Source organism: Phytophthora parasitica (genome assembly GCF_000247585.1).
Source record: "Phytophthora parasitica INRA-310 unplaced genomic scaffold supercont2.9, whole genome shotgun sequence".
NCBI classification, from domain to species: Eukaryota; Oomycota; class Peronosporomycetes; order Peronosporales; family Peronosporaceae; genus Phytophthora; species Phytophthora nicotianae.
In genome coordinates, this window is record NW_008648995.1 from 132,773 (window position 1) to 145,863 (window position 13,091).

General features: G+C 48.3%; 6 protein-coding genes across 6 annotated transcripts; 2 read left to right on the forward strand and 4 right to left on the reverse strand.

Annotated features, from left to right (window-relative positions):
- Positions 1-9: 9 nt before the first annotated feature.
- On the forward strand, positions 10-1,594 carry PPTG_21825 (hypothetical protein; the record flags this gene model as incomplete). Its single annotated transcript, XM_008900525.1, has 4 exons — positions 10-29; positions 133-406; positions 828-1,110; positions 1,560-1,594. The coding sequence occupies 4 exons, from the start codon at positions 10-12 to the stop codon at positions 1,592-1,594; spliced, it is 612 nt and encodes a 203-aa protein (XP_008898773.1).
- A 345-nt stretch (positions 1,595-1,939) lies between these two features.
- Positions 1,940-5,337, forward strand: PPTG_06148 (hypothetical protein). The gene has a single exon (XM_008900037.1). The coding sequence runs from the start codon at positions 1,961-1,963 to the stop codon at positions 5,159-5,161; it is 3,201 nt and encodes a 1,066-aa protein (XP_008898285.1). The 5' UTR covers positions 1,940-1,960; the 3' UTR covers positions 5,162-5,337.
- PPTG_06149 (hypothetical protein) lies at positions 5,222-7,099 on the reverse strand (the record flags this gene model as incomplete). The annotated part of the gene is made up of 1 exon (XM_008900038.1): positions 5,222-7,099. The coding sequence occupies one exon, from the start codon at positions 7,097-7,099 to the stop codon at positions 5,222-5,224; it is 1,878 nt and encodes a 625-aa protein (XP_008898286.1).
- A 1,397-nt stretch (positions 7,100-8,496) lies between these two features.
- On the reverse strand, positions 8,497-9,057 carry PPTG_21826 (hypothetical protein). The gene has a single exon (XM_008900526.1). It carries the CDS (start codon positions 8,951-8,953, stop codon positions 8,561-8,563), a length of 393 nt encoding a protein of 130 aa, XP_008898774.1. The 5' UTR covers positions 8,954-9,057; the 3' UTR covers positions 8,497-8,560.
- Positions 9,058-9,191: 134 nt separating this feature from the next.
- PPTG_06150 (hypothetical protein) lies at positions 9,192-10,571 on the reverse strand. Its single transcript, XM_008900039.1, has one exon. The coding sequence runs from the start codon at positions 10,529-10,531 to the stop codon at positions 9,311-9,313; it is 1,221 nt and encodes a 406-aa protein (XP_008898287.1). The 5' UTR covers positions 10,532-10,571; the 3' UTR covers positions 9,192-9,310.
- Positions 10,572-10,813: 242 nt separating this feature from the next.
- On the reverse strand, positions 10,814-12,880 carry PPTG_06151 (hypothetical protein). Its single transcript, XM_008900040.1, has 2 exons — positions 12,175-12,880; positions 10,814-12,109 (listed from the first exon to the last, which is right to left on the reverse strand). The coding sequence occupies exons 1-2, from the start codon at positions 12,870-12,872 to the stop codon at positions 10,939-10,941; spliced, it is 1,869 nt and encodes a 622-aa protein (XP_008898288.1). The 5' UTR covers positions 12,873-12,880; the 3' UTR covers positions 10,814-10,938.
- Positions 12,881-13,091: the final 211 nt, after the last annotated feature.

Consider the following 13,091-nt stretch of genomic DNA (forward strand, 5'->3'; position numbering starts at 1 on the left):
CAAGTGGTTATGTCAATTCCGCTCACTCAGTAACTTCTGAAAAGGGAAGCACCAATGCCACCCAAGCGATACGTTTTCTCGGACCTCGACTCTCAACCAGAATGTGCGTGCTCACATACAAAGGCACTCCAGCGAATTTTCAAGCAACATATTGGCGCAGGGATTTCCGCTTGACGCACACAAGCTGACGCAATTTCTCACTCGCCACTGTGGATATATTGAATTCTTTCGCTGTTGTCATCACTACTTGGACTCAAGCGACGTGGAAGCTTTCCAAGATGCAGGTTGGGACGTCAGGCATAAGAGCGCACCCGAACACCGCACGTTGGAGAAATTGTTCAAGCATGACCTGTCAGATGATAGAAGCGGCGTCCTTGGCGAGGGAAAGAAAGCACTACTGTTAGTGGTGGGTGAGCTGACTCCCTCATTTCTCGACCGTGTTGAAATGTACTTCAAGAACGGAAATTAAAGCGTGGAGATGTACGACGGTGTTCGCTCAGTTAGCGAGGTGCCCGACCATTTAAGAGCGGTATACTCTTCGCGCTTTCACAAGGCCTACTTGAGCCGTTCCATCAAGAAATTACTTAAGGGGAGTCCTGATGAAACCCATAACCAGCCGCTGAGCTGTTTTGCGCACCTGAAGCAAGAGCAACCCCCCCCCCCCAGAAACAAGGCCAACACTTTCACATCTATTGGCACATTAGATGAGACTGAGACGTTCAGAGGAGCAAACGCACACGAAACTGTCATGTTTACAGCAGTAAATGCAAGTGGCATTCGTTGCAATACAAGCTGATGCAGCCACTGTTCGAACGAAGTATTAAAAGGATATCAACACACAACTTCAGCAGCTGAAATCAGCGTTTGAACTTCAGCTGCGTGAGCAACGCAACGGGTTTGATGCTGAGTACAGACGGCTTCAAGATGATTTCGAGACTCGGCTGCGCAAACAGGAAGACGCCTTCGCAGCACTCAAAAGGCAATATGAGAAGGAGAATGAACAGCCGCTGTGTAAACCGCAGATTGAAAATGTGAAAAATATATTTCACGCCACGTTGCGAATGTGCGCGGGGAACAGAAAGATGAAGCTCAGCAGCAATATGACAAGTGGTACAATGACATTTCAATGGTGAAGAAAAGCGTAGAAGTGTTGTCACGGAGTAACCAATGGGATATACTCAATCTTCAGCTTGAGAACGAGGAAGTTAGGCGTCATTTTGAAAACAAAATTCTAGAAGTACTTGGTGAACGCAGCGAGCTGGAAAATCGTTTCAAAACAAAGTAACAAGAAGCTAACGAGCGACATCATTAGCATGGTGTTTTGGAGAGCTTTTATTGCGCTTATCGTCCCAAGCCTATACTTATATGCAAATATAGCGGAACAAAAGCGACGAGTACTTGGGGCTCTGTGATCGGCAAAAATGCCATACTCTTTCTTGTGGTGTGGATGTTGGTGCGTTGTCTGCGTAGTTGACGAGGCCACTGACTCGAAGGGTGCTATTGAAATAAACTTTTCTGACTCGTCCAGCTTGAATTGATGCATCGAACCTAAACTACAGATAAAGGGAAGCAGCAAGCACGATACCGCACTTGAGCTTCTTGGCTCCTTTCGTTAAACTTCTTCTCCAGTTGCAGCATTTCTGCGATCACCATTCCGCAAGCACGGTATTTGCAGGTACTTCTTTCGCTCCTTACCGAATTAACCACAGAAATCCTCACAGACATACATGGACCCAGAACATTTTCAAGAAATGTCTTGGGCTTAAAAAAACAAAACAAAAACAACCAGTGTTTAAACGCTGTACTTCAAGTACTGAATCAGAGAAAATGAAACCCTCTTTTCTATAAAAATTAGATTTCTTTTGTATTTTTTTGTGCTGCTCGCGTTATTTTTGTGGTCCACACTAAAATTTATCCAGTCATTTTGTCACCTCCAGCCATTTTTCAAGTAGCTACAACAATGGACGAGGACCTGGACCTGTTCGGTGCGTTCGACGACTCGTCCGCGACGTTAACGGCCGAGGAACAAGCGGCCGCTTCCTCCACTTCCACCAAGCGCAAAGAAGCACCTGCTGCCTCTCCAAACGATGACAAAGTGTCGTCTCCGCCTGCAAAGAAGCAGCAGAATGAAGGTCGTCTAGCCTCCACTAATCTCAAAGTCGTGGAGGGCAAACGCATCGACGCGACGCCCGTCGACAGCAATGACAAACACTCTGCGAATGTAGTGTCCACTGGCACACAGCAGAAGAACCTCATTTCGTTCTCCGTCTACCCACCAGACTATGAGGCTAAATCTACAGCAGGTGCAGCCGCCAAGAACCCCGCCAAGACATACCCATTCACTCTGGACCCATTCCAACAACAGGCTGTGGACTATATCGAGTCTGGAGAGTCCGTACTAGTCTCAGCCCACACGTCAGCCGGTAAAACTGCCGTAGCTGAGTACGCTATTGCCAAGAGTCTTCGAGACAAGCAGCGAGTGATCTACACGTCCCCTATTAAGGCTCTGAGTAACCAGAAGTACCGAGATTTGGAGGAAGAGTTCGGAGATGTGGGTTTAATGACGGGAGATATCACAATTAACCCATCCGCCACTTGTTTGATCATGACTACGGAGATTCTAAGAAGTATGCTATATCGAGGCTCCGAGGTCATGCGAGAAGTGGCCTGGGTTATTTACGATGAGATCCACTACATGAGAGACAAGGAACGCGGTGTGGTCTGGGAGGAGAGTATCATTCTACTGCCACACAAAGTTCGGTTCGTGTTCCTGTCGGCTACTATCCCCAACTCCAAGGAGTTTGCTGGATGGATCTGCCACATCCACCACCAACCATGTCACGTCGTGTACACAGACTACCGTCCCACTCCGTTACAGCACTATATCTTCCCTGCTGGAGGCAATGGGCTGCACTTGGTGGTCGACGAGAAGGGAAAGTTCCGCGAAGATAACTTCCAGAAGGCCATTGCGACGTTGTCGGCTTCTGCGGATGATGCAGCGCAAGAACTGGCCTCGTACGGGAGCAACACGAAGCGACGTAAAGCGCAGAAGAGCAATCCCAAGAAGAAAATCGGCACCGACGTGTTCCGGATCGTCAAGCTCATCATGGAGCGTCAATATGATCCAGTAATTATCTTCTCGTTCAGTAAACGGGAGTGTGAGGCGTACGCGTTGCTCATGTCCAAGCTTGATTTCAATACCGAAGAGGAGAAGCAGTCGGTGGATCAGCTCTTCAAGAACGCTATGGACTCGCTGTCAGACGACGACCGTGCTCTACCACAAGTGGACTCTATTCTACCGCTGCTACGTCGTGGTATTGGTATCCATCACGGTGGTTTGCTGCCGATTCTGAAGGAAGTGATCGAGATTCTGTTCGGTGAAGGGCTGCTGAAGTGCCTGTTTGCTACTGAGACGTTCTCGATGGGTCTGAATATGCCTGCCAAGACGGTGGTGTTCACGAACTGCCGTAAATACGACGGCAAGGACTTCCGCTGGATCACTGCAGGCGAGTACATTCAGATGTCAGGACGTGCAGGTCGTCGTTCACTTGATGCGCGTGGTATCGTCATTCAAATGCTGAGTGAGCAGATGGAACCTCAAGTGGCTAAAGGAATCTTGTACGGCCAAGCTGATCCGCTGTTCAGTACGTTCCATCTTGGCTACAATATGCTGCTCAACTTGATGCGAGTGGAAGATGCCGACCCAGAATACATGATCAAGCAGTCCTTCCATCAATTCCAGAACGAACAAGCCGCCCCAGTGTTAGAAGAAGCGCTGGAACGCGCGAAAGAAGAGAAGGACCAGATCGTGATCAAGAACGAGGAAGAGGTGGCTCAGTACTACTACCTGTCGAGATCTCTTGTGCGTCTTAAAGAGGAATTCCTGGCTATCCGCAACAAACCCGACTACGTGGTGCGCTTCCTTAATGGCGGACGCTTGGTGAAGCTCTACTGTCCAGACAGCGACGATGGCACCACTAGACCCAAGTGGGATTGGGGTGTGATCGTGAATTTTACGACCAAGAACGCTAGTGACTCGACTTCAGCTACACCTGATACGGTTGTGCACGTGCTGTTGAACTGTATGACCAATAACGGCAACACCAAGGCCAATGATGCCACCAATGGCAGTACCGTCTCGGAGTTACCGACCCCGGCACCTGAGAACATGATGGGGCTGTCAACTTCTGCTAATTACGAGATGAAGATCTGCCCTGTCCCGCTGGAAATGCTGGATCTCATCTCGTCTCTGCGTGTGTACATCCCCAAGGATTTACGTACACTTGAGAGTCGCCAAGCAGTCGGCAAGTCTGTGAAGGAAGTGCTGCGTCGATTCCCTCAAGGTGTGCCGCTTCTGGATCCTCGTGAAGACATGGACATCCAGGACGAGCAGTTCTTGCGTGTGATTGAGAAGACTGTGGACGCGGAGAAGAAACTCAAGAGCTCGGCGTTCCACAATGCAGCGGATAAAGAGGCTCGCTTTGCTTTGTACAATTTGAAGATGGAGAGCGAAGCTAAGATGCGGGAATTAGAGCGCAAGATCAAGGAATCCAAGTCTCTCGTACTGCGTGATGACCTACGTCGACGTAGAAGAGTGTTGAGGAGGCTGGAGTTCGTGGATAAAGAAGGAGTCATCCAACGCAAGGGCCGCACGGCGTGTGAAGTCTCGACGACGGACGAGCTGCTGGTGACGGAGATGATCTTTAATGGCCAGTTTAACGACCTATCTGTGAACGATACGGTGGCGCTGCTGAGCTGTTTGATCAACACTGAGAAGAAGAAAGAGACCGACAAACCGCCTCAAGCTGATAGTTTGGAGATCCCCGTTCGACAGCTGCGTGAGACGGCCCAGCGTATCGCCAAGGTGATGCAAGATGCCAAGATCACGATCGACGTGGATGAATACGCCGGTGCGTTCAACACGAGTCTGGTGGATGTGGTCATTGCCTGGTGCCAAGGAGCCAAGTTCTCCCAGATCTGCAAGATGTCGGATGCGTTTGAAGGCACCATCATCCGTTGTCTACGTCGTCTGGAGGAGTTGCTGCGTCAGTTGACGCTAGCTGCGCACTCTATTGGTGACGTTGAGCTGGAGAAGAAGTTTGACGAAGGAGGCAAGAAACTCAAGCGCGATATCGTGTTCGCTGCGTCGCTCTATCTGTAGTTTACCTACCAATCGATCCAACATTTTGCATTGCTAGGGTCTATATTTTGGGTTCTTCTTCTAATTCTGCCTTTGGTGAGGTGATGCTACTATGCTTGCGAACAGGAAGAAAACAATGATCGCAGCAAATATTCGCCAAAAGACCGTGCTAATGATGTCACTTTTCAGCTCTTGATGATCTTGCGCGTGCCTGATGCCAGCTTCCTCGGCTGCAATCTGCTGCTTCCGATCTTGCTGCTCCACTCGAAATTCCAGATTGTTGTGCTGTTCGGCACATTTTTCTCGTCTTATCCGAAGACTGTCTTGAACACGATCCCAAATGTGATCGTTCTTGCGCTCGTGAATGGCCATATTCCGTGCGAGTCGCCTTGACATTTCCTCCATACTACTGTTCACCGCTGCAATGTCACTCTGACACTGGTCATATTGATGTTCAGTTTCATTTTTCAGTTCCAATCGTAGCCTTGCAATGGTGTTTTCCATTGTGCAGAAACGTCGTTCAGTATCCTTCTCATATCGTTGTCTGGATGCTGTGAAAGCGTCCTCCTGTTTGCGCAGCCGAGTCTCGAAATCATCTTGTAGCCGTCTGTACTCAGCATCAAACCCGTTGCGTTGCTCACGCAGCTGAAGTTCAAACGCCGATTTCAGCTGCTGAAGTTGTGTGTTGATATCCTTTTGATACTTCGTTCGAACAGTGGCTGCATCAGCTTGCATTGCAACGAATGCCACTTGCACTGGATGCATTTGCTGTTGCAACGGTGGCAGATCGATAGTCTCAGTTCCATCGGCAGCGAGTTTAAACGTGGGGCCAGCAGTGGTGTTAGTTAAGCTTCCAGGCTTCAGATACGTGAAAACGTGCAGCGTGTTGTCCAGCGCGTACACAAGAACTTGATCGCGATGGTTAAGAAAGGCACCAAGGAACTCATCGCTCAACGTCCTCACCCAGGAGAATATTTCAATATGCCACTGCTTCGCAACGAATTCAGCAAGTAGACGACTCCAGACCATTCTGTCGGAGACAGTCAATCCTCTATCTCCCATCACGAGGACCAAAGTCTTCGGTTCTTGTGGTGTCGGAACTGTCGACGAAGCCAATTGCTCCAGTATTTCTACAAGCGCTGACATCGAAGCTGTCGGAGCTTGCTTGTCTACCTCCCACTTAAGATCAACAAGCTTTTGAGCTAGCAATGGATTTGTCGTTGCGTACGTTGCAACTTGACGCTTGACTTTTGCTTGATCCTCACCACATACAATCTTGGTTACAGCACTGAAGTTGACTCGAATATCTCGTGCCGAGGCTGCACCGGGGATCATCTTGTAAAGCGTGTTACTACGGAACAGCGTCTCCATGATGCTGTCGAGGTTCATGAACACGAAGCGCTCGTTACCACTTGAATCAGGTCTCCCCTTCAGTAAATTCTTGATGGTACGACTTAAGTAGGCACTGCGAAAGCGTGAAGGATATTCTGCGCGTAAGCGGTCGGACACCTCGCTAACTGAGCGAAAACCGTAGAACTCCACATTCCAATTGTCGGTCTTGAAGTACATTTCAACACGGTCCAGTAATGAAGGAGTCAGCTCTCCTACTACCAATAGCAATGTTTTCTTGCCGTCGCCAAGGACGCCGTTTCCGTCATCTGACAGGTTACGCTTGAGCAAATTCTCCAGCGTGCGGTGTTCGGGTGCGCCCTTATGCCGCACGTCCCAACCTGCATCTTGGAAGGCTCCTACATCGCTTGCCTCACAAAGTTGACCTTCAAACTCTACCCTGAGCTGTTGGAGTTGATCCACGATGCATATTTGCTGATGATGACCGTCTAAATCTGCTCGCTTAGGCTCTTGAACCAATGAAAAGTTATTGGCAGAAGTATCATTATAACGAAAGGCGCCTTTGTTGTGTGTATGTTCTTTCTGTTTTGAACTTGATAATATGCTCATCTTTTCATCCAGAGGCTTCAACAACACTTGATCCCAACAAGTGTGAAGAATGTTCAATAGCTCGCTGGTCAACGATTCCTTCCACAAATATATTTCAATGTGCCACATTTTCGAGAGAAGGTCAGGAAAGAGCTGGTCGATCATGTCCTTGCCGACGAATGTTAGTGCTTTCTCCGCAGCTACTTGACCAGCTCAACTTGTACTGCTGCAATTTCAGTTGCTGCTGTTTGCTTACTCGGCACCCATCCATTATCCAGTAGAGTGTTCGCAGGAAACTGGTTCGATTGACCATAAATGGCCACTTGATGCTTCACTGTTGCTGGATCATCACCACACACCAGCTTCGTTAAAGCTGGCAAATTGACCCCGTCTTGGTACAATTTACTGCGCGCAAACAGCTCATCGACGTTTAACAAGACCAAGCGCTGGCCACCAACCACCCAAACAAGCTTTTCCGTTTCTAGGGATACTCCTAGTATCCGATACACAGAACTTGCAGGAGATGATGCCCCTTTCAGTAATATTTTGATACGTCCACCCAGATAAACGCTTTGAAAATGACTTGGATGTTTTGCACGAAGACGGTCGCCTACTTCAGAGCCTTTCTCGCGAAAGCATTTTAATTGGACACTCCAGCCAGCACTGAAGTACAGTTTTACACGATCCAGTATCGAGTTCAAGAGCTCTCCTCCCACAAGAACGAGCGTTTTTTTTCCTGTCCCCAACACTCCGTTCTCATCATCTGCGAGGTTACGCTTCAGTAGATTTTCCAGTGTACGATGTTCAGGTTTACTCTTTGGTCGTAGATCTCAGCCAGCGTTTCTAAAATCCTTCACGTCCTTCATATTTAATGCGTAGCAGGTCCCTCGAAACACCATCAAATCTCCTCCTGGACCTGAAAGGAACTTGGTCAACTTGTACGGATCCAGAGGGAATGGTAGCGACAGCTCTTCTTGTGAATATTGCCTGTTGTGAGCTTTCACATACGCCATTAAGCGCGTTAAGATCCGCAAAAACGTAGCGGCTCAGCGGCAATACTCCTCAACTACTCCAAACAACACTGACTGGATCGAAAACCATCAAGGGGCAGTAACCGTTTGACCATCTAAGGCTGCTTAGCATTTTCCAGTTCTTAGGTTCATCCACGGATAGAAGATACAATTCTGTTTGCATATCAACTAGCTTAAATTTCAAAGAGAATATCAACATCAACATCAACACCGGGCTGTAACTTATCAAACAAAACGACTGGAGTGTGTAAAAACCAATGAACTTGCGAAATAGCAAGAGAACATTGGTACTTCAGTAGCAACGTAACTTCAATTCAAATGTTACTGACCAACAACAATATCACCACTTAGTATTTAAAAAATGATAGTGTATTCATGATAAATGGCCTTCTATTTGATTATTATGTGTTTTTGTTATAGAAGCCTGATACATAGAATTCTTGACTTAATGTCATTCTGAGGTGTCGTGGTCGGGTAGCTTTGATCTTGTAGTGCGCTTGCTGTTGGCTGCTTGATCAGTCCCCATCCATTGACAAGTAAACCCTCGCAAGAGCTTGCTCGTATATACTTTATTTGATGCTTCACGTTTGTTACAAACCGGCCCTGTTAGCGCTGGCAAATCAATCACGTCTTCAGCTTTCGTGCACAGTTTACCGCTAGCAAAAAGCTCTACCATGTCTAACACCACAAAGCGATGGCCGCCCGTCCTTTCCGTGCCTAAGGCAGCTCCAAGTAATCCACTGAGCTTACTGGCGGTGAAATCAATTTCAGTAATTTTGTGCCCGTTCTCCCCAGGTAAGAGATCTGAAAATGTCTTGGATATTCTGCACGAAGGTGGCCGCATACGCCTGAGCTGCTTTCACGAAAGCAGTAGAACTGAAAGCTCCAGCCAACAATACATCCGATCCAATATTGATCTAGTCAACTCTCCCCCCACAAGCACCAGAGTTTCTTTTCGGCCATCAACATCCCAATACGCTTTTCTGCGATGTTGCGCTTGAGTAGATTTTGGTGTTCGGGGTTATTCTTTGTTTTTAGATCCCAACCAGCTTCGCGGAATGGATCCACGCCGTAATGGGTGGTACGTTCCTCGCGATAGCATGTTAGCTCTCTAACAAACTGGTACACGTCCGAAATACTGGATCGAAAGACATCAATCGATGGTGTACTACTTCAGACTTTTTGTATCATATGTAGTGTGTTAAAGAGTATCGACCACGCATAATGTTATCATAACGACGGCAAAAGAAGTCGTGAGTATACCGACCAAGTCCGTCCCTAAGCTGGCAGAGGAGAGCCATGCCGTTATCTTGTGGATCACCAGCACTACCAGAGCAGCTTTCCAATTCTTGAGTCCAGTATGAACTCCGTTCTGTTTGAGTACAAAATCGACTGCATCTAGCAGTGACGAATGATCTGCTTTGTCTTGATCATCGACGTTGGTATTGCTCACAAGATTGTCTCGCCGCCAGTGTGCAAGTTCCTCATCAAGTCGAGCTCTCTGGTACTCTTCAACATCGTGCTTCACCCGCTCCGATAGTTCTCCAAGGTTTGACAACGCCGTCGCAACTTCATTCGTACAAATCTCCACTCGTTCTTCGATAACTTTTTCATGTTGTTTACGATGAAATGTTGCAGCCTTGTGATGTTCTCTTAAACGCTCTTGAAAATCCTCATCGTGTTTGCTGAGTTGATAGGCAAAAGCTTCCTGTTGTTGCTGAAGCTTGTAGTGCAGATCATCATGCTGCTTCGTACGCTGCGCTTCGGAATCCGCTTCCATTGCTAGAATCTTCACCTGCAGCTCATGAATATACTCGTACAAATCGGATATCTTGTAGTTCGCCGGTATACTCTTTACTACTTCGTCGCGAGGCGTATCTCTAGCCGTGAACATCATCTCGTAGTCGCCCGAAATGTCTTTTATCAGGTTTCTAACCGAGTTGTTCAAATAGATACACTTGAATTGTGTTGGATGCTCCAACACCAGTCGATCGAATACTTTGGAGTCTCGATCTCTAAAGCAATAGCAGTGCACACTCCATCCAGCTTCGAAGTATTTGTCCACTCCGAGGAGAATTGAGCCGGCCAATTTTCCCGCAACTAGCACCAACGTCTCGGTATTGTCGGGATTCCGTTTGGGCTTTGGTAAATGGCCGAGCGTACGATACTTGGACGCACTCTTGGGTCTCATTGTCCATCCCACAGCTCGAAATGCCTCCACGTCTTTGAGTTTCAGATAGTAATAACTACCGTTAAAATATGTCGATTCATCAGATGATAAACACTTTGTCAACTTGTATGCACTAATAGGGAAATGCTTGGTCAATTCTGCGTCGGAGAAGTCTTTCGCATGGGCTCGCATATACTTGCACACGTCCTGGTTCAAAGCATCCAGGTCGGCGTAAATGTACCGAGTTGGCATGGTTGAGTCTCTCCCGAGAGAATTTAGAAATGCCACAAATGATGAGCATCCAGAAATCGAAAGCTTCCTGCAGCCACGATCTTGGACAGCTGTCTTTAAAATTACGGTCACCTTTAATGGTGAACGTAATTTTACAAATACTGCATAAATAGCCGCTTCAAATCTAAAACAGCATATTGCCAAAAACAATAATAAAAAGTACTTAGTATAGAAAAAGTGCGCATTGGTTTCGGACCACTTTTGATCTTTTTTTTTATTATGGTGGGCCATAAGCTATGAGCAGTCAAGGCAAGACAGAACTTTTTTTTCTAAATGGGTTCAACATGCATTACGATACCGTTTCTAACGGGGCAAAGAGGGTTAACCCTCCTTCTGTTTCTATAACTGCTTCAACATGTATAAGTTCTTCATGTGAGCTTCTTGGCGACACCCAGGTCGATATGAACCAGACGACAAGTACCGAAGAGTCTTTCAGGGAGCTCCTCCGAGTTCTGGCCTTCCAGTACGAAGCCCATGTCGATCACCAGCTTCTTGGTGTAACCTGATACGAGACCGACCACACGGTTGGCTACTGCTGAAGAGCCAATGTCGACGTCCAGCTCGAAGTATTGCTTCCCTTTAAAGTATGGTTGACGTAGTTTCTTGCCGATCAGAGCGGGGGTAGAACCCACAGCTTGACGCACGATGAAGCTTCCCTCTACAATGCAGGGAATAAGCTTGAAGCGCTCGTTACGGAACTCATCGGAGCCTTCCAAGAAGTCGGCCATGAGCTCAGAAGACGGCGAGCCATCGGTTAATACCGAAGGGTGAGGAACTTGGTAGTACAGCACGAGGTTAATGCGAGGATTACCCGGCACCACAAAGTTAATGACGAAGGTAAATGGCATCTCCGTCCCTTGCTCTTCATGGCGTCTCAACTCGCGTTGAACCGAGTTATCTGGACGCGAGGCGATGTGTTCCACGGCCTCCGATGACTCGAACAGGTCCATTCCAACCAGACGGAAGAACGGAGACTGCGACGGGATCTTCCGTCGGTCGGTTAAGTAGTCAGGACCGCGTACCATCATCGCAGCGCCGTCCGGTTCTGCCCACATAGAACGCGGTACATTACTCGGGAACTCCTCCAGTTGAGAAACCGGAGCTTCGGTATCCGTAGCAGCAGTTTCTTCCTGTACTGCAGTATTCGCCTGCTCTTCCGTTGATGCTGCTAGTGCCGCTGAGAATTCTTCCGGGACATTCGGACAGACGTATTTACGTGCTTCCATCACGTCCCGAAGTCCTGTTAACGCTAGTACTTGAGGTCGCACGTACAAGTGCATGATGTTTAAACGTTGTAGCAATTGGCCTTCCCATCCTTGAGGGTCCAGATGCACCACATTGGTGACCATGGAGGTTAATTCATCTCCTTGAGTGACACTGGGTGAAATGATAAAACCTCCACCCTTGCATGTTGCACGCACTAGTCCATGCATTGGTGGACACTCGGGATGTAGTGCACTCTGCATACAAATGACATAAGATCCGTCTTCCGCGCGACGCCAATACCTCAACAAGCATAAATCCCTCGGTGCCAGCCATCTAGTTATATAACAACCCATTAGTACTGAATAAAACACATTTGAAACACTCATCACTGTACTTACAACGGCCACATCCACACGGGTCTGTAGACGATGTGGATAATATCCGAGTGATCGTCAATAGTGTGCACCACCTCCGCTGTCTCCACTGATGCGTCCCAGACCGGATAATTCTTGATGCCCATCAGGTACATAAAGATCTCGGACGGCGACCCGTCCACCACCTGCAGCGTCTTGAAGCACGGTACTGCAGTCTTGGCTCGAGCATTGGACAGCGTCCACAGCGCTGCAGTCACTACCAGTACCGTGAGCAGTAGTGACACAACGAACCCGCCGCCGCCGATGTGTCCGGCTAGAAATGTCACCAAACCAGCGGACGCAGTGGATAGCAGCACGTTATTAAGTGGCTCAGGACCGTTCTCAGAGTCCTTGGGCTGCTCCTGCCAGATCTGGAGACCTGCGAACAGGTCCACCACCCTCCAGGAGGCAGCAAACATGGCCCAGGACCGTTCTAGTTCGCTCAGAAGCTTCACGGTACTAGGGACATCAGAGGACGCCGCATAATTGGTGTGGACGTTTGGAACGGACGCCCGCGCGTGAGGACGAAGCGCAGGTTTGGGTGGCAGCAGCGTCGTCTGGGTAGCTGTCAGCATAGAGGGGGAGCCGGGAGCGGTGGGGCGAGGAGAGACTGGGGGGCTGACGCTAGTCATGGACTTGTCGGCGCGGCGACTTGTGACCGAGTCCTCGCGGGATTCCATCATCACAAAGTATGATGTCGGTTGGGGCAACTGAAGAGGCGACGAAGCAAGAACCGGATATTGCATACCCTGTTGGATCGGATTTCAAAAAGAACCGTTACACTTAAAACTGACAAGTATTTTGAAATAACCTTTGGTAACGTATGGTGGTTTTGAGCTGAAGTATCGTAATAGAAAAGGTGCTACTGTGGATACAGCGCTTGTGAGACATCGCACCAGATG

Excerpts from the sequence above, each read along its gene's own strand:
- PPTG_06148 (XM_008900037.1), top strand. The coding sequence starts at position 1,961 with ATGGACGAGGACCTGGACCTGTTCGGTGCGTTCGACGACTCGTCCGCG.
- PPTG_21826 (XM_008900526.1), bottom strand. The coding sequence starts at position 8,953 with ATGCGGCCACCTTCGTGCAGAATATCCAAGACATTTTCAGATCTCTTA.
- PPTG_06150 (XM_008900039.1), bottom strand. The coding sequence starts at position 10,531 with ATGCCAACTCGGTACATTTACGCCGACCTGGATGCTTTGAACCAGGAC.
- PPTG_06151 (XM_008900040.1), bottom strand. The coding sequence starts at position 12,872 with ATGATGGAATCCCGCGAGGACTCGGTCACAAGTCGCCGCGCCGACAAG. Across the intron at positions 12,110-12,174 it reads CCCGTGTGGATGTGGCCGTT|ATGGCTGGCACCGAGGGATT; the intron begins GTAAGTACAGTG and ends TTATATAACTAG.